This window comes from Sminthopsis crassicaudata, chromosome 4 (assembly GCF_048593235.1).
Source record: "Sminthopsis crassicaudata isolate SCR6 chromosome 4, ASM4859323v1, whole genome shotgun sequence".
Lineage (NCBI taxonomy): Eukaryota > Metazoa > Chordata > Mammalia > Dasyuromorphia > Dasyuridae > Sminthopsis > Sminthopsis crassicaudata.
In genome coordinates, this window is record NC_133620.1 from 295,385,196 (window position 1) to 295,403,890 (window position 18,695).

General features: G+C 44.2%; 3 protein-coding genes across 6 annotated transcripts in view; 1 reads left to right on the forward strand and 2 right to left on the reverse strand.

Moving 5' to 3' along the window:
• The first annotated feature begins 5,015 nt into the window (after window positions 1-5,015).
• On the forward strand, window positions 5,016-14,851 carry CHRNE (cholinergic receptor nicotinic epsilon subunit). Of its 2 annotated transcripts, XM_074311691.1 has the most exons (12): window positions 5,016-5,221; window positions 5,497-5,639; window positions 5,768-5,812; window positions 5,996-6,105; window positions 6,600-6,755; window positions 6,878-6,975; window positions 10,313-10,513; window positions 10,722-10,836; window positions 12,862-12,976; window positions 13,078-13,267; window positions 13,352-13,470; window positions 13,852-14,851. In XM_074311691.1, exons 1-12 carry the CDS (start codon window positions 5,176-5,178, stop codon window positions 13,999-14,001), a joined length of 1,488 nt encoding a protein of 495 aa, XP_074167792.1. In that variant the 5' UTR covers window positions 5,016-5,175; the 3' UTR covers window positions 14,002-14,851. The 2 variants fall into 2 exon arrangements, with proteins under 2 accessions (XP_074167792.1, XP_074167791.1); XM_074311690.1 differs by lacking the exon at window positions 5,016-5,221 and having other exon boundaries at window positions 5,331-5,639.
• C4H17orf107 (chromosome 4 C17orf107 homolog) lies at window positions 11,253-12,574 on the reverse strand. Of its 2 annotated transcripts, XM_074311696.1 has the most exons (3): window positions 12,376-12,574; window positions 11,732-11,986; window positions 11,253-11,635 (listed from the first exon to the last, which is right to left on the reverse strand). In XM_074311696.1, the coding sequence occupies exons 1-3, from the start codon at window positions 12,439-12,441 to the stop codon at window positions 11,387-11,389; spliced, it is 570 nt and encodes a 189-aa protein (XP_074167797.1). In that variant the 5' UTR covers window positions 12,442-12,574; the 3' UTR covers window positions 11,253-11,386. The 2 variants fall into 2 exon arrangements, with proteins under 2 accessions (XP_074167797.1, XP_074167796.1); XM_074311695.1 differs by having other exon boundaries at window positions 11,253-11,986.
• Window positions 14,852-15,268: 417 nt separating the features above from the next.
• MINK1 (misshapen like kinase 1) overlaps window positions 15,269-18,695 on the reverse strand; it is a 67,310-nt gene continuing 63,883 nt past the window's right edge. For both annotated transcript variants that reach the window (XM_074311687.1, XM_074311686.1), the window contains 7 exons: window positions 18,517-18,660; window positions 18,142-18,276; window positions 17,740-17,840; window positions 17,307-17,456; window positions 17,054-17,213; window positions 16,664-16,803; window positions 15,269-16,258 (listed from right to left, as the gene is read on the reverse strand). In XM_074311687.1, coding sequence (XP_074167788.1) covers window positions 16,175-16,258; window positions 16,664-16,803; window positions 17,054-17,213; window positions 17,307-17,456; window positions 17,740-17,840; window positions 18,142-18,276; window positions 18,517-18,660 — 914 coding nt within the window. In that variant the 3' untranslated portion in view covers window positions 15,269-16,174. The remainder of the gene's footprint in view (window positions 16,259-16,663; window positions 16,804-17,053; window positions 17,214-17,306; window positions 17,457-17,739; window positions 17,841-18,141; window positions 18,277-18,516; window positions 18,661-18,695) is intronic.

The following is an 18,695-nucleotide window of genomic DNA, read 5'->3' on the forward strand; positions in this document are numbered from 1 at the left end:
ATGGGGCAGCTCCACAGTTGGGAGTCCACCTGCCATGCCCCTTATACTCTGATATAGCTTAGTGATAGATTACAAATGCCTCGAAATTTAATTCTATTTTGTTGATGTTTAAATTTTTTTCTTTTCAGCAGTCTAGTCCTTATTAAACTAGTTATCATTCCATTTTTTTTTTTTTTTTTTGGTCTTATGTGTTTACCCTTACAAAATTGCCAGTTTTGCATCGAAAGTTTCTCACTCTTCACTGTAGCCTTCTTCCTGAAAACATTGAGATTCAAGTAAATTCCTGGAAGACACCTTGTTTTTCTGCTTGCTTCAGCCTTGCATTTCTTAGCTTCCTGTTTTTCTTTGACAATCTTTGTCACTGATGATAGTGATACCGGCCTCTTTATCTGTGCTCTCATCCATAGCAGATACATAGCTAAAGTTAAATTTCTGCAGCAGCTAGGTCGAGTAGTGGATAGAGCATCAGCCCTGGAGTGAAAAAGACCTGGGTTCAAATGTGACCTCATACACTTAACACTTATTGTGTGACCTTGGGCAAGTTACTTAATCCTAGTTGCTTGGGAGGAAGGTGGAGTTAGATTTCTATAAGCTTAAATTTGCCAAATAGGTCACTATCCTTAGCCATTGTTCTCCCACTTTCATAAACCTGGATAAGCATAACAAACTGGTTGCCTGAGTCAATGAGAAAGGTCTGGATTGCTTGGTGGGAATAGTTTTGGGGCAGAAAAGTCATTATTCCTCCAGTCATTTTAAAACCAAAGTTTTAAACATCATGTGATGAACACTCAGATTTATCCCCAAACAAGAAGGCAGCCTAAACCATTATCAACAGCATCATCGAGACTGATACTTTTGTACCTACAATTTCCTAATTCTCCCAGAGTGTAGCACTCTTGTTCTATTCTCATTTCATCTCTTTATAAGATTGACCCTCTACTCAAAACAGTTTAAATTTACAGTCTTCCATGCTGGTTCTTCTTTGCCATTCATGCCACCTTGCCAGTCTTTAACCTCAACGTACCCCCTCAACTGCCTTTTTTTTTTTTTTTTCCTATTCTTGAACTGCTGAATGCTGATAGAGGAAATAAAGCAAAAACAAAAACAAAGCATATGAACTAGGTCCCCTACTATACAGATATCTTTTTATTCACTTCTAGTTCATTATCACATACTCCATAATGGTTGTGCCAAACTTTCTGCTCTTCTCAAGATTCTAATGCCATCCAAACTTTTGGATCTAAACAGATGATAGATCCAATCTCCTACTTTACTTTAATTATGAGTTAGTTACCTACACCATTCCTTGAAATTTTCTCTGTTTTCAATTATCTTTTCTTCCTCATCACTTAATTTGTTGCTACTCTGAATATTTTCATGGGCCTGGAATGATTCAGAGATTTTTGTTCTTGTTGTTTAGGTTTTCCAGGCTGAAAAGTATCTGACTTCTCTTAACACCATTAGGGTTTTCTTGGCAAAGATATTAGAGTGATTTTTCATTTCCTTCTTTAGCTTATTTTACAGATGATTCCTCATTCCTGAGGCAACTGTGCCCAGGGTCATGCAACTAGTAAATTTCTGAGGCTATAACACTCTATCCCAAAGTAAGGTGGAAAGGGTTCATGATTTAAACATAAAGGGTGATATTATAAGGTACCTCTCAGATCTATGAAGAATGACTGAATTTATGGTCAAAGAGGAATTAAAGAACATTATGAAATGCAAAATAGATAATTCCGATTATATTAAATTAAAAAGTTTTTGTACAAACAAAACTTATGCAGCCAAGATTAGAAGAAAAACAGAAAATTGGGGGAAAATTACATCCAAGGGTTCTGATAAAGGCCTCATTTCTTTTATTTTTATTTTTTATTAAAGCTTTATATTTTCAACACATATGCATAGATAATTATCAACATTCACCCTTGCAAAACCTTGTGTTCCAATTTTTTTTCTCCCTCTCTTCTCCCTCCTCTCCTTCCTAACATGGCAAGTAATCCAATATACATTAAATATGTGCAATTCTATATCTGTTTCCACAATTATCATGGTGCACAAGAAAAATCAGATCAAAAAGGAAAAAAATGAGAAAGAAAGCAAAATGCAAACAAATTACAACAACAAAAAAAAAGTGAAAATGCTATGTTGTGATCCACAGTCAGTTCCCACAGTCCTCTCTCTGGATACAGATGGCACTAGATGGAACTAGCCTGAATCACCTCCTGTTGAAAAGAGTCACATCCATCAGAATTGATCATCATATAATCTTGTTGCCATGTACAATGATTTCCTGGTTCTGCTCATTTTACTTAACATCAATTTACATAAGTCTCTCCAGGACTCTCTGAAATCATTCTGCTGGTCATTTCTTATAGAATAATAATATGCCATTACATTCATATACAACAACTTATTCAGCCATTCTCCAACTGATGGGCTCCACTCACTTTCCAGTTTCTTGCCTGTACCAAAAAGGATGCTACAAACATTTTTGCATATGTGACTCTTCCCTTTTTTATTTTTTTAATTTTTGGGTAAGGACCATTTATCAATTAAATTTTTACATCCAAGGGTTCTGATAAAGGTCTTATTTCTAAAAATATCATAGAACATTGACTCATATTTATTAGAATACAAGCCAGGATAGGAAGACAATTTTCAGGTGAAGAAATTAAAGCCATTTTTACTCACATGAAAAAAATGCTCTAAATCACTCTTGATTAGAGAAATGAAAATTAAGACATCTCTGAGGTACCACTTCATCCCTATCAGATTGACTAAAATGACAGGAAAAGATAATGACTAATGTTGGAGGGGATGTGGGAAAACTGGGACATTAACATATTGCTGATGGAGTTGTGAACTGATCCAACCATTCTGGAGAGTATACCCAAAGGACTACCAAACTGTGCATACACACCCTTTGATCCATCAGTGTCTCTATAGAGAGATCATAAAAAATTGCAAAAATATTTGTAGCAGCCCTTGTTGTAGTGGCAAGGAACTGGAAACTGAGTGGATGCCCACCAGTTAGGGAACGCCTGAATAATTATGGTATATGAATGTGATGGGATTCTAGTGGCAGTCAGAGAGTTGTGGGAATCCCCTTTTGTCGGTTCAGGTCCTTTGTAAAAGAATTCATGAGCCCAATGAGTTTTAGGTGGCAAAAAGGGAAGTTTATTGTTGGATGACAAGCCAGCTTTGCTAGGAAGACCGACTTTCTTCAGTGGCAAGAATCTGGCAGAGAAATAACAAAAGGTTTTTCTGTTGAAAAGAGAATGTCTTCACAGTGGACAGGATCCTGGTACATATGCCAAAGCAACAAAACATGCTACTTTGGATATTCTTCAAAGAAGTGAGTTTAGAAATATCCTTTATAGAAAATCTGAGGCTCAGATTTCAGGTTAAAAAGAAAGTCAAAGTCCCCAGGCCTAGATATCCAATTGAATGGAAATTACTTTTTGAAAGCTTCTGGAATTTGGAATTTCCTGAAAAGGTTCTGCATCAGTGGGGTAATTTGCTTTAGAAAAGCCCAGCCAAGAGGATATGCTCTCATAGACTCTGGAGTCTTGGGGGTCAGGGATCAAAAGCGACAGAATTTCAGTGTTAATTTTACAGATCAAAAGGGAACACAGTTTCACACACCCTGTCGAATGTAATGAAATATTGTTGTATAAGAAATGATCAGCAGGATGATTTCATAAAGGCCTGGAGAGACTTAGATGAACTGATGCTGAGTGAAGTGAGTAGAACCAAGAGAACATTGTACATGGCAACAAGATTATATGATGATCAATTCTAATGGATTTGGCTTTTTTCAATGAGGTGATTCAGGCCAATTCCAATAGACTTGTGATGTAGAGAGCCTTCTGCATCCAGAGGGAGGAAATGTGCATCAACACATAGTACACATTCACTTAAAAAAAAAAAAAAAAAGTTATTAAAGCTTTTTATTTACAAGATATATGCATGGGTAATTTTTCAGCATTGACAATTGCAAAATTTTTTGTTCCAATTTTTCCCCTTCTTCCCCCCACCCTCTCCCCAAGATGGCAGGTAGACCAATATATGTTAAATATGTTAAAGTATCACATTCACTTTTGTTATTATTTTATTTTTTTTCTCTCATATTTTTCCTTTTTGATTTGATTTTTCTTGTGCAGCATGTTTGTGGAAATATGTATAGAAGAATTGCACATGTTTAACCTATATTGGATTAGAAAAATATGAAACACAAGGTTTTCCAAGGGTGAATGTTGAAAACTATCTTTGCGGGGCAGCTAGGTGGCGCAGTGGATAGAGCACCAGCCTGAGTTCAAATCTGGTCTCAGACACTTAACACTTCCTAGCTGTGTGACCCTGGGCAAGTCACTTAACCCCAGCCTCAAAAAAAAAAAAAAAAAAAAAAAGAAAAGAAAAGAAAACTATCTTAGCATGTATTTTGAAAATAAAAAGATATTATAAACAATGTTTAAATTTAAAAAAAAGTTTCTGAGGCTAGATTCCAATTATTCTGGAGAACAATTTGGAAGAGGGAAAAACTGATAAATTTGAGTACAGACTTAGGGTTGCTTTTTTTTTTTCACTTTATATTTCTTGCTTTTTTTTTTTGCAACATGGCTAAAATGGAAATGTTTTGCATGTCTTCACACATATAATTGGTATCATATTACTTGCCTTTTCAATAAGTAGGGAAAAAGAAAAAATTTGGACCTCTATATTTTAAAAAATGCAGTTAAAAGAAAAAAAAAATTTCATTTTAAACAAATTTCAAACAAGCAATTGTTTGAATTATTCAAGTTTTGCCAGTAGCAGGCAAAACCAGAATTAGAACTGGGGTTTATTTTTTCTTATGATTGGGAGAAGGTAGAATTCCTGTTCTATTTAGTAGGTTACAAATAGTGTCATTAAGGATGAGACTAAAGGATTCTGGGATATTTAGGGGAGGAAGAAGGGTGGTAGAACAGTTGTCTCTGGAAGCAGCCAAGATATTTCTGTTCAAGAAGCAGGTGGTAGGGATATTGGGGGGGTGGGCAGAGAGGGCACAGAGTAGGATAATGTTAATAGTCTCCTTGCCCTAGCCGGAACTAACACCCCTCCCCCAAGCTGGCTAAGATGGTCCTTCCTTTTAGCCCTGATCGATGCTCAGAATAACCTGGAGGAGCTAGAGAGCAGATGGAGGGAACAGTGCTCTGGATACTGCTTCTTCAAGGGCTTCTAGGTATGGAGGCAGTGGTAACAGCAGACCAAAAATACAGAGTGAAAGAAGGGAAAGCCAGAATATTGAGGGAGAGAAGGAAAGAATAACGAGAGGGGGAGAGACAGACAGAGACAGGGAGAGACAGATGAGAGACAGAAACAGGAAGGAAAAGAGAGTTCCAGAAAAAAAGGGCAAGGAAAGGAGGGGGCGGAATACAAGCAGAGAAGTATCTGGTGGCAGAGAAGTGGCCCAGGGCTTCTCCTCGGAAGCCCCCCCCATCTTACTCTGTCTTCCAGGCCTGGGATGGGGGAGGAGCGAAGAGCTCCGGCTCTATCACCATCTCTTCAGTCACTATGATCCTACCAGAAGGCCAGTAAGGTGGCCGGAAGAAAAAGTCTCTGTCAATTTCAAGGTCACCTTGACCAATCTTATCTCATTGGTAAGATTCAGCTTTCACCTTTTTCCTGCCCCACTTCTCAATCCCTTCCCCCAAACCCTTTATGTGACCCTAGATTCCGGCTCTGACTCCCATTAATCCCCTTCCTCCTTTGTTCCTCCTCTCCTAAGAATGAGAAACAAGAGACTCTCACCACCAGTGTTTGGATTGGAATTGTGAGTAGGGGTTTGGCGCTGGGCAGAGGGCTGAGGTAGACGTGATCTCGCTGGTCCCCGTCTCGCCCCTCGGAGGGAACATTCTAGTCCCTTCGTTTAACGATTTGACTTAATAATATGCGGAGGAGGGAGCTGCCAGGCGGAGAGTGCCTTCACCCTTCCCCTTCTTTCCGCATTTCCCAGGACTGGATCGATTACCGACTTAACTACAGCAGTAAGGACTTTGGAGGTATCACAACCCTGAGAGTTCCTGCTAACCTTGTATGGCTTCCTGACATCGTGCTGGAGAACAAGTTAGAACAAGACACGTGACACTTGCCACCCTGAAGGGGGTGAGGGTGGGGGGAGAAGGAGCTGGAAGCTTTAGGGGGTTGGGCCCGGGAGCCTGCATGTCGGGGAAGTTTGTAGGCCGCCGCTGAAAAGGAAGCGGGGGAGGGGCAGGCTTCCAGGGCTGGTGACCTGGGCGGATCTCAGCCCTACGGGCAGCACGGATGATATTCTTTCCGGATCAGACCAGTTCCTTCCAAACGCTGTATGCCCACCTGGCTGGGGACTGGGACACCCCAACGCCTCGGGGATTTAGGCGAGGGGAGGGGAGAAAGCGTGCACTGTGGGAAGGCCTGAAACTGGGAAAGTATCCGGAAGTCACCGGGACTGACCCCGAGTGGTTCGGGAGCCGGGACCGGAAGCGTCCGTGATGGCGGGCACGGAAGGACTTAGAGCGGAGGAGGGGGCGGGGGGCGGGTTAGTGAGTGTTTGCCAATGCCCGGGTCCTCTCTGCTGCTAGCATAGACGGAGTGTTCGGAGTGGCCTACGAGGCCAACGTGCTGGTAAGCGAAGGCGGCTTTGTGAGCTGGCTCCCTCCTGCCATCTACCGCAGCACCTGCGCAGTAGAAGTCACCTACTTTCCCTTTGATTGGCAAAACTGCTCCCTCGTCTTTCGGTAGGGGCGGGTAGGGGGTGGAGTCTTGAAGAGGGAGCGCCCTCGGAGGGGGGGCTGGGCTGGGGTCCGGGACCCCGAGCGTGGGGAGCAGACTGATCCAACCTCCAGCACTCCCTCCTAAGGTCTCAGACGTACAGCGCAGCCGAAGTGGCGATTGTCTTCTCGGAGGAGTCTGGCGAGGTCCTAAACAAAATCCAGATCGATAAGGCGGCCTATACGGGTAATAGTCCGTAGTCTGCATCTCTGGGGCCGTGGGGAGGAAACGCCGCAATGGAAGGGCTCTTTTTATGGGAAGTAGTGATGTCATTCAAATCACGAAATAAGTACTTGTTAAGGGCCTAGTAAGGCCCAGACTGTACCGGATACTGGGGTGCAAAATACAAGAATGAAAATCCCTATTTGTAAGAAATCCACATTCTGATAGTGAAGCCAAGTATACAACCAAAAATCATTTATTAAGGGCCTACTATGTAGCAGGCTAAACTCTGGGAATTCAAAAGAGACAAAGCGCAGCAGTCCTGCCTTCGAGGAGCTTAATTTAGGGGAGACAACAAAAGATAAATAGGGATATAGACTCTGTTCCTTTATAAGATAAATAGGAATAATGAAGAGAAAGGAAGGCACTAGAATTGAGAGTATATACAGAATGTAAAGATAACACTAATTTAATTTCAAGCCATCCTCCAATTGATAAATGGTCAAAGGATATGAACAATTTTCAGATAAAGAAATTCTATTGCTAATCATATAAGAAAGTGCCCTAAATCACTACTGATCAGAGAAATAAAAATTAAGACAACTCAGATACCACTACACTCCTGTCAGATTGGCTAAGATGACTGGAAAAGATAGTGATGAATGTTGGAGGGGATGTGAGAAAACAGGGACACTGATGCATTGTTGGTGGAGTTGTGAAAGAATCCAACCATTCTGGAGAGCAATCTGGAACTATGCCCAAAAAGTTATCAAACTGTGCACACCCTTTGACCCAGCATTGCTGTTATTGGGATTATATCCCAAGGAAATACTAAAGAGTGGAAAGGGACCTGTATGTGCCAAAATGTTTGTGGCAGCTCTTTTTGTAGTGGCTAGAAGCTGGAAGATGAATGGATGCCCATCAATTGGAGAATGGTTGGGTAAATTATGGTATATGAAGGTTATGGAAGATGATTGTTCTGTAAAATAACACATCTTAAAAGTTAAAAAGTAGTATTTTGGGGAAAACCTAAACAGAACTGTTAATCATTTATTCTAGAAGTCACTGAAGTTTATTGAGTAGAGTATGAATGGTCAATCAATCAACAAACCATTATTTATCTCTCCCCATATGTCAGGCACTGTGCTAAGCAAAATGGACACAAAGACAAAAAAGAAACAGCCCTTGCCCTCAAGGAGCTTACATTCTATAAGGGCAACAAATATTAGGGAGTCACCAAAGGCTGACAGGATCATGAACGATGAAGGAGGTTTGGGGTTCTGAGAGGCAGAGAGGAAAAGGGAGAGCATGAGGGTCATGGGCAAACAGTTAATTGCTTGTTCATAGATTGACTAGATCTGTGATCTGTATTATGATGATCTAAGAATATATCATATATTATGAAATAGATTTCATAAAGAATTGGCCCTTTTGTGTTTTGCTATATATACAGAAATCTATAAGTTCTGAATTAAAAAATAAGCAAAAATTTGAAAAGAAAATGTTCTATTTGAGGAAAGAGAGAAGGAATAAGCATTTAATAAGCACTATGTTCTGAATACTGCCAAAGGCTATATAAATATATCATTTAATACAACAATTCCTGTGGGGGTGAGTTTTGTTATTTTCTTTTTATAGTTGAGGAAACTGAGGCAGACAGATGTTACATTACTTGCCCAGGATCATACAGCTAGTGTCTGAGGCCAAATTTAAACTCAAGTCTTTTTGACTCCAGGTCCAGCACTCTTCTCTACTTCATCACCAGTGGAGAAAGATATAACAATTAGCTCAATATGTAAAGGGGAATAACCTGTAATAAATATGGGAAAAAGAGGCTGGAAGCAGGCAGTGCAGGATTTTAAATGTGAAATATTGCTTGTTTTTTGTTGTTGTTGTTGTTTTTCCTTAAATAAAGGGAGCTTTTGAATGACAGGGTCACTGGCAGCTATATTTTGGGGGTGCATTGGAGGAAAGCAGAGTCAAGGAGATCAATGTGCAGTCTATTTCAAAGATGCTGAAGACCTGAACCTCAATGGTACCTTTGTGAGTGGATGAAATGTAATCTATAAATCTTGAAAGGGCAGAATTAACAGAACTTAGAAAGTATGTGAAAATGGAAGTAAGGAAAAGTGAAGAATAAAGGATGACTCCAACATAGTGAACTTGAGTGGATGGTACCATTGACATAAATAGGGAAATAAGAGGTGTGTTTTGGGGAAAAGATACATTCTCTTTTGAATATAGGCCATAGCAGGATCATAGATTTAACTTTGAAATGGAGTTTAGAGGTAATAAAAGCCAATTCCGACATTTTACAGAGAAGGAAGTTGAGGTTCTGAAGGCTACTTGCTCAAAGTCATAAGGTAGCAATGCCAAAGTTTGAATTTATATGCTTCTGGCTCCCAAATTCTGCTCTACCACACTGCTTATGAGATTTCTTATTAGAGACATCCTCTAGGTAAGTGGGAATATGTCAGATTTGAGTTTAGAATAAAAAAATTTAGGGCTGATCTAAGAGTCATCTACTTAGATAGATGACATTCAACCCACAAAAGCTGATAAGATAAAATTGCTGGGAGAAAATATAGAGAAAAGATTGGAATGGGACATTATTCAGCAAAAAAAAGTTTGAGGAAGAGGTAGCCAGGTAGGAAGAGAAGCAAGAACAGAGTGACAATGAAGATTCAAAGGCAAGAGAACTTCAGGAAGGAGGGGTGATTAGCAATATCAAATATTGTTAGAGAGATCAAGAAAGAGAAAGATTGAGAAAAGGCCATTTGATTGGGCAGTTTTGAGATCATAACTGTTTCATTTGCGTAATGAAGGTTGGAAAGAAGATTACAAAGTGTTGTGAAATGAGAGTTGGTGGTAGTGCCAGTGATGCCAAAAAAAGAAAGAAAATTTAAACATTTAAAATACAAAGAGAAATGTGAGGCAAGAAGGTATTATTATCATACCATTTTTAGTGAGCGACAGAAGGAGATTTTCAAATCCTAGGTTTCTTGATTCCCAGACTTGAGCTCTCTTCTACTACTACAACCTTTTTTGTCCTCCTTTTTCCCTCCTCCTGAGGCAATTGGGATTAAGTGATTTTGCCCAAGGTCACACAGCTAGTATGAGGTTTTGCATGACTCGAGGGCTGGTATACTCTACCCACTGTGCCCCATCTGGTTGCCCCCTCATCCTCTATCCTTTCTGTCTCCATTTCTTTACCCTCAAACAAGGCTTCCAGCTCAAGGGGTCCAATGTCTGTGTTCCCTGAACCGAGATGTTTGGCATAGTGCTAAAGCTTGGGTGAATCCTAGGTGGTTGCAGATGTTCAGCGAACTGCTGTTGGCTGATTGATCTCCCTAATCCGCAGAGAATGGGGAGTGGGCCATCGATTTCTGTCCTGGGCTGATCTGGTACCATGAAGACCGCGCAGTGGATGCGCCAGGGAACATTGAAGTCATCTACACACTCATCATCCGAAGGAAGCCCCTTTTCTACATCATCAATATCATCGTGCCCTGTGTTCTCATCTCAGGCCTCGTGCTGCTAGTCTACTTCCTTCCTGCGCAGGGTAACAGGACCAGGGGAGGGGGCTTCATTCGCAAGGCTGAACACAGGTTGTCCCCGCCTGGGGATGGGCCCGATCGCCCCTCTCGGTTATAGTTTAAGTCTAGCCCCAGCAGCCCCTCCGGAGTGTGGAGATTGGGGGGGGGGGGAGGGAGGGGTGTGTGTGGCGGGGACGGGGGAAACAGAACTAGACACACCGTAACCCTTTTCAGCGGGTGGGCAGAAGTGTACAGTCTCCATCTCGGTCCTCCTGGCCCAGACCGTTTTCCTGTTCCTCGTGGCGACAAAAATACCAGAGACTTCTCTAAGCGTCCCTTTGCTGGTGAGGTAAGTGGGGCTAGAGGCTGGATTTGAGCCCAGAGAATGAAGCCTGGAGGAAGGGGCAAAGACCAGCGGAAAGAGAGAGGAGACAGGAAGTGGAAAAATGAGCCAAGGGGAAAGCTGGGCTGCAGGTTAAACAGTTGTTTCAAAAATCGAATCTGTAGGGAAGGAGGCGGAGTCAGGAAATGGGAAACGCAGAGCCTAGTGGGGATGGGATAGAAACGAGAGAAAGGTAGGTTTCCCCCACTGCTTTATTTGCATGGGTGGTGAGTCTACAATTCCCTAGATAACTTGCCCCACCTCTGTTTCATCTCGAGCTCTCCGGAGTATTCCTGCTAAAGGAGTGGCTGAGTATTTCCAACCGATCTACGGCCCCCAGACTTGGGGAGTACCCCCTCCTCCCGCTTTATTCCTGCTTCTACCTAGCTCTCAAAAGTTGCTTATTATTCCCTATGCACCGTCTTCATACCCACATCCCACCTGTAGGCCCGGCAGTCAAGTCGTAATGTACGCTTTGTTCGTTGCACAACCCAAAGAGCCACGTGGGCCATTGGAACTAAACTGTCGTCTTGGGGGCAGTATGAATTTCGGTGAATCCCAGCCCTACGGGGAAACAGAAGCGAGCCCCGCGGAGGAGGAGCTGCGCGCTGGCTTTGGCCGCCGCTCCCACCTCTCTCATGCCCCGCCCCGCAGCCTCCGCCACTCGCGACAACGCGCGCCCAGGGTTCCCTGAGCTCGGGTTATGGGCCGGGTCTCTGCAGCCACAGAAGCGCCGAGTCTCCAGCTGTAGCCATAGGGCCGAGATCTGAGAATAAGGGCAGGGTACACAGTAAATTTCCACATCCCCAAGGTCAGTCTCGTTTACTAGACAGCCCTTCCTTTTCCTCCCCACCTCTCTCACCTGCAGCAAGGTAGTTCCAAAGCTCACTGCACTCCCCATAGCCTCTCTCAGCACTAGCCCCAGGGAGAGTTCTGGAGACGGTGGGAAGCTGTGGGATTCCAGCTTCGCCCCTTCCCCCTCCGGCAGCTCCCTTTCCTCCTTGTCCTGGTCCCCAGGCTCCGGAGGTCGCAACTTCTCTAGCCCGATTTCCAGGTATTCATGAGCTGCTGCCAGGGCCAACTCCAGGGAGCACAGAAGTGGGGGCTGGAGGGCCACCTGGTGGGGTGAGAGAAGTCAGCGAGAATGCCTTTGGGGTAAGGGGAGTCAGGACGGCTTCTGAAGGCTAATTTCGGGACTGAGGGCCACCCCGCAGATTGCTAGGTCATTCCAAGGTCAGAACATGACGATCTTTGAGTAAACCCTAAAATAGAGTGTTAAGAGTTGGAATCTTCGTGATCATCTACATCCAAACCCTTAGTTTGACGGAGAGTTCGCTTGGATGAACCGACTTTAGGAAAAGTGGGATCTCACTGAGATGTGTGCACGCTAGTTAGAAATTCACTAGCGGATTGGAGAAAGGAGCTTGGGAGGCAGAGGAAGGCTCACAAAAAGGCTATTGGAGCACAAACGGGCGGAGAACGGTCGCGTCTCCTGGCGGGCCTCACCTCCGTGGAGCTGTGGTAGCGATAGACCCATAACAGAGTATCGAGGGAACCCGAGGAGCCCTTCATGGGTGAAGCGGTTCCTTTAAGGCAGAGTCAGACTGTAAGGTAATTATGTGACTCTCACACGGGAGGAAGAGCTGCTGGGAGGGAAAGGGCCTGCTCCTTAAGGAAGGAAACTTTAAGGCTATTATGTCATACCCTATCCTGAAACGCAAATAGCGCATTGTGAGGGAGGAAAGCGAGCATGAGACAGTGGCGGTGGTGACGTAGAGCTGTCCCAGCCAGCAAGTGCCTTTCGGAAGTATTGCTTCCAGCTGCTGCTGCGGTGAAGTGGCCGAAATGGGATTGGAATTTAGTTGACGGCAATTGTGATGTCACTTACAAATTGAGGGAGTTGTAACCTTTCTTTCCTCCCCCTTCTTGCCTGCAGTTGGAGTCAGAAAGGATGAGGACATTTATGGTCACATCCTATCCCCCTTATCTCAGGTATCTCATTTTCGTCATGGTTGTAGCTGCTCTGATTGTCATGAATTGCGTCATCGTGCTCAACGTCTCTCTCAGGACGCCCAACACTCATGTTATGTCTCCTCGGTTACGTTATGTAAGCCGTTGGGGTGATGGGATGTATAGTTTTAAGTCTGTAGCGAAGCTGACTAGGAGTAAAAAATGGGACAGACATTCTGCGGATCTCCTGTCCCTCAGGTTTTCTTAGAATTGTTGCCACGTCTTTTGGGTTCTTCTATTCCACCTCCGCCGGCGCCAGGCGCAGCTTCTTCCCAACGTAGGGCTTCTTCCCAGGGAATTCTACTCCGAGCGGAGGAACTGATCCTGAGGAAGCCCCGGAGCGAGCTGCTATTTGAAGGGCAAAAACATCGGCATGGGGCAGGACCTGGTGAGCGTCATTACAAGTCGAGGGATGTGGGGAGCTATGAGTTTGGAGGGGGTTCGAAATACACTCTTTTCCTCCTCATCTCAGCTGCCTCCACCGCTGCACTGTGTCAGAGTCTGGGAACTGCTTCATCAGAGATTCGTTGCTGTGTGGACGCGGTGAACTTCTTAGCGGAAAGCATGCGGGAGCAGGAAGATTCTGGGGAGGTATGGAAGGTTCAGGACCTGCTTAAGGAGCATTTATTAAGGGTCTGTTAAAAGCTTGAAAGACATAAGACAATCCCTACTCTCAAAGAGCTCAGGTAAAGGGGAGACACCATGCAAATATCTTATGTACAAACAAGAGAGGGTGAATTGGAATACTTGAGGGAAGGCATTAGCATTAAAGGGATTTGGAAGTTTCTTGTAAAAAATGTGACTTTAGCTTGAAGGAAGCTAGGGAACAGGTCCTGGAGATACATGTTTCCTGGGAAGATCAGCAAGGAGGCTGTTAGCAATGTCAGGGGATGCCTTGTTTTAAACTTTCCAGGGTTACCTGGCTGAGTCTGTGTGCTCTCACAGACTCAGTGCTTGTTACCCCTTTTCCAGGAAGTTTCCAGCTGGGTCCTTGTGGGAAAGGCCTTGGACAACATCTGCTTCTGGGCAGCCCTTGTGCTCTTTGGGTTTGGCACAGGCCTTATCTTTTTTGGCGGTCACCTGAACCAGGTGCCTGACTTGCCCTTCCCCCCTTGTATGTAGACTTCCTTTTTAAGCAGACCAGTCTCATCATGAAATAAAACCTTCACTGACCAGTCACTAAGGCCCAATTGAAAAGGGTGCCTCCCACATTTCACTTCCCTCTTCCTAAAAATCTTTTTTGGACTCCAGTCTCCTTTATTCAGTTATTTTTGTTCCACTGAGGAACTCACACTGAGGCCTCTCTCCTCTTCTATGGTATAAGGACCTCAGCAGCCTCCTGCCCTGTAAAAGCAGACCCAGTTTTTCCTAGCCTCTACTCTTCCACAAAATACATTGAATCACGACTAAAGTAAGGCCTTTTAGCCTGCATTAAAGTATTTTTTCCCTAGTGAATAGTTTGAATATTAATTAATCTATCCCAGTTTCCCAGACATTTCCCTCTTTCCTCTCCTCCTCCCCCAACAACACAATAGCTAGCTTTTATGAAGTGCTTTAATGTTTGCAAAGCATTTTGCATGTTAGCTCATTTGATCCTCACAACTATATAAAATAACTACTAAAATCTCCATTTTAAAGACGAGGAAATGGAAGCACTTGCCCCAGGGTCACACAGGTAGTGTATGTGAGAGACAGGATTTGAACTAAGGTCTTCCTGATTCCACATTCCACACTATCCACTGAACCATTTAACCTTGACCTGAACACTTCTAGATTCCCAGTTTCCCCTCCCCCCACAAACAATATCCCATCTTGCTCAACTCCGGAAGCCCTATAAAAACCCACTTTGTGTATATTACTGGTTTTGGCCCTCCTTCCAAAGGATATACTAGTGGACCTAAGCTGTTCCTCTTTCCTTGGCTGTCCCCAGTACAATATTCCTCCACAATAAAGTTTGCTTCTTCTAACTCCTTATGAATGGTGTTTTGCCTTGTGATGTTCTACCTCCCATTCAGGTCTGTTTTTCCTGAACAATAGATAGCATTGTGGCTATCTTTTTCTACCTGGCCAATAGGCCCAATTTGACCTGTTAGAGGTTAGAGGAAGGGAAAGCAGAGTAATCAGAGCCTCCTAAAAGAAATTAGAGAATTGTGGGTACTTCCCCTTATCTTCCTTTGATGACTGTTTTGTTGTTTTCTTTCCTCAACTCTTATATCCCAATCTCACACAAATATTCCTGGCTTCTTTTTACTTGTTTCATTCTGGAATCTATTTTGGAGTCTATTCTGGCCATTGCTTCATTACTGACAATTATTATTGAACATATTCTTTGTAGTTGTAATACTAGTGTTAGTTTATTTGAGTAAGAAAGCAATGGGATAGGAGAAGCTGGTTGAATTCTGTCTTTATTAACAAATGAGGTTTCCAAGGCCACTACATTGAGATTGAGGGCAGGGAATAGGATGAAGGGGGCTACTTGCTGCTCACACTATATACAAATGCAAGCAAGGTGGGGCTGGGGGGGGTAGATGAGAGCAGTAGCCAGTCCCATCCTCCCCCATCTCCCCCATCCAGGAAGAGCATTGGAGAAGAGGAAAGGGAAGATAAGATTAGAAAGGGGAAGGATTATTTTGGCTGGCAGCCCCCCTCCCCATTCCCTGGAGTGGGGGGGGGAGATGATTAAAGTGCTTTCAGAAAGTAATGAGGAAATGGTCCCCATGGACCATCCCCCCCTTCCCCTGGAGTGACTGGTGACCCTGTCTCTATGCCACCCCCCCAGGGTCTGGTACATTCATTGGGGGAGTTGGTCCCCCTGGCGTGCAAAAAAAGGGGCCCTGGGACTCTGCCCTAGATAGCAGCAGTAGAATGAAGGGAGGCATCCCCAAGCACTTTCCTCTTTAGTGGGAGAGGAAGAGGGAGGAAGGGGCTGATTCCCAAATAATTTCTGATGGGAGAAAGCTGTACCTCTATCCAGGAGTCGAGAGTAACAGGCACAGTTTTTTTTTTTTTTTTTTTTTTTTTTTTGAGAGAACACTTTGAGAGAGGAAAGAGGAGGAAAGGGAAGGTTACGTGATCACAAAAGCTTCAGGGGTCATAGGTCACGTTCCCAGCAGGCTCCAGTGAATCAAACTAAAAAAAAAAAAAAAAAAAGCAAAAGCCCAGGAAGGGTAGAGAGGGAGAGGCCTGGGAAGCCTGGCTTTTTGTTGGTCGTGGTGGTGGGAGCTGGAAGTAGAGATGGGTTATATGCCCAGTATGGAGATATACCCCACCTATCCCTGCTCAGCCTGGGTGTCCATCACCAGTTCATGATGCAGTTACGATTCAGAGTCATGAAGTAAACCTGGCTGCTGCCTCCAGAACGAACTGAAGCAAAGAACACCTACAAGTTGGGGAAACAGAGGGAATGACTGGGTTAGGCATGGGAGTAGTTGTATATGCTGCCGAAGTCTAGGAGGAACAGGGGATCTGGTGACAGGAAAGGGTCTCTTCTGCCTAGCACTGGGTGTGGGCAAGTGAGCTGGAAAAGAATCACCTGGGTTATAAAGGGACCCAATGGAGGAGGGGGGTTGGGGTGGAGTAGTAGAGCTCTCTGGGGTCCTAGTTGGCAGATTGTCAGAGTTGAAACCACTGAAGTGACTCATCTCTAGAACTCCAATTCCCTAACAGCTCTGTATTCCCAAGAAGCACTGATTCTAGGTCTCACGAGATATTATTCTACCCTGCAGGAATAAGAGAGTAGTCAGTAGCATTTGTGGGGATAGCAGGAGGCATATGGAACTCCCACCTTGTCATTCCTCTCACACAGGAATTTGAGTCTCTGTGCTCGCTTGTGCATGAAGACCCCATCCAAATGCCCTGTTTCCACGGAGCGGATCTCGATGGCTTTCTCGCCCCAACCCATGATCTGGTTGGAACAGATGTAGGCTTCCAGAGAGGAAAGAGAATGTCAAAGACAATGGAGTGGCCTGGTCCCATTTAAAAATACAAAGCCTTCTATGTAGGACCCCCACTCCTAATTCCCTAGGAGTTTCAGGAATGGAAATTTCTAGAGGAGAAGACATGACATAGATGCCAGGGAGAAAAAAAAGAGGTAATAGGAGATAAAAGTTGGGCTGAGTTTTGAGAATAGCTTGGAGGTGAGATAACTCAGACAGGGCTGGAGAAGGATCCTCACCTACGGAGGTTGGCATTTCTCCCCACTGCAACACCACATCCTTGATGATCCGGCCATAGGTATTAACATACACACCTTCATCCTCATAACAAAGAAGCATCTCCATGCCTTCAGCATTTGGAAGGAAGATGATGGCATGAGGAGTTATCTGGCTCTGGATCTGTAGGGGATTAAGAAGAAGTAACTACATCTAAACACTATCTCTGCTTCTTCCCCACCCTTTAAAGACTTAGCTGCTTTCCCCACAACTCACATGCACAGGGATGTAGATATCATAGCTGTTCCCTGAGTCCACATCAACAGCATGGAAGCCAGCACTAGAGCCATAGATGACCTTGAGTCGCTGTCCCTCCTCCACCGTCAGGTCAACCAGCAGTGGCCGGTGAGGGAGGTCAGCAAAGGACTGAAGGGGATAGGGCAGTTCAGGGTGAGGAGTGGATGTGGGATGGGGGAGGGGCTGGGGCTGGGAAGATGTGGAGAGGATGAAATGGGCCTGGGGCTAAGAGGCAAGAGGGACAGGGGTGGACAGTTTAGAACAAGATTGAGGTGCTGGTGATGGGGAATATGGGGAGTAGAAGGGAACAGTAAAAGCCCTGCAAAAGAAAAATTGGGGAGGGGGAGTGGGGGATTCAGAGTGAGAATATGGGACTTGGGGGAAAAGAAGGGATGTGGCTGGCAGGTATTACCTTGAAAGCCATGAATTTATGGTAGGGCTTGGGGGCCCAAGCATACACCTCCACTGAGCTCTTCAGGGCAATTACCAGGAACTTAATTCGTTCGTATTTCACTGAGGAAAGTGGGGGTGGGGGTTTGTATGAGAAGGGAACAGTTAGGTGAATACACACCTATAACTGCCTTCTCAACTCTCCTTGAATACTTCCCCAGTGTTTCTGCTTCAAGTTCTCCCAGATCTTAAGCTTAAAGTAAAATGCTCATCATGTGCTAGGTGGTATTCACCTCCCTAGATTTCATCCCTCCAAAAGGTAATGTTTACTTCCTGTGTTCCCTTCCTCTATCTTCCCATTGTTGACAAGTTAACATCCTCCCTCTGCTGTCCCTTACAATGCCCAGTGAAATTTTCCTCTCACCAACTCGATAGTGCCCACAGCCTTCCATGTCCCCTACAGTAGTCCATCCCTGTTTCTTCTCCACCTCTGGATCATTGTGTAAGATCTTGTTCCGGAGCCAAGACAGATAGTAAACTCGAAGCTTATTCCTTTTCCCTGGTGGTGGTACATGAATTAACATCCTTTTTAGAAGCCCAACTCCTTCCCCTACCCTCATATGTCTATGTTATAGCAGTGACAAATGCATTCCACTTCCTTCTGTTCCTTTCTTCTGCCCCATCCCTACCCCTATCCTTTTGCTAATATCAGGATTTGATGAGTGGGTTAAATTCACAATACTTCCACCTTCCAGTCTTTCTCCCAGATATGTCACTGTCCTATCCACCTTTTAAATACCTGAGATGGTGATGAGTAGGTTAAGCCCTTCCAGGACATCCATTTGTTGGAAACGTCTCCGCCCAATGAGCCCATACACTTTCCCCTGCCCGCTTCGATCCAGCAGCATCAACCCATTCTCTGTGCCTACCAGCAAGTTCACACCTAAAATACAAAGGCATCATTATTTGAAAATCATT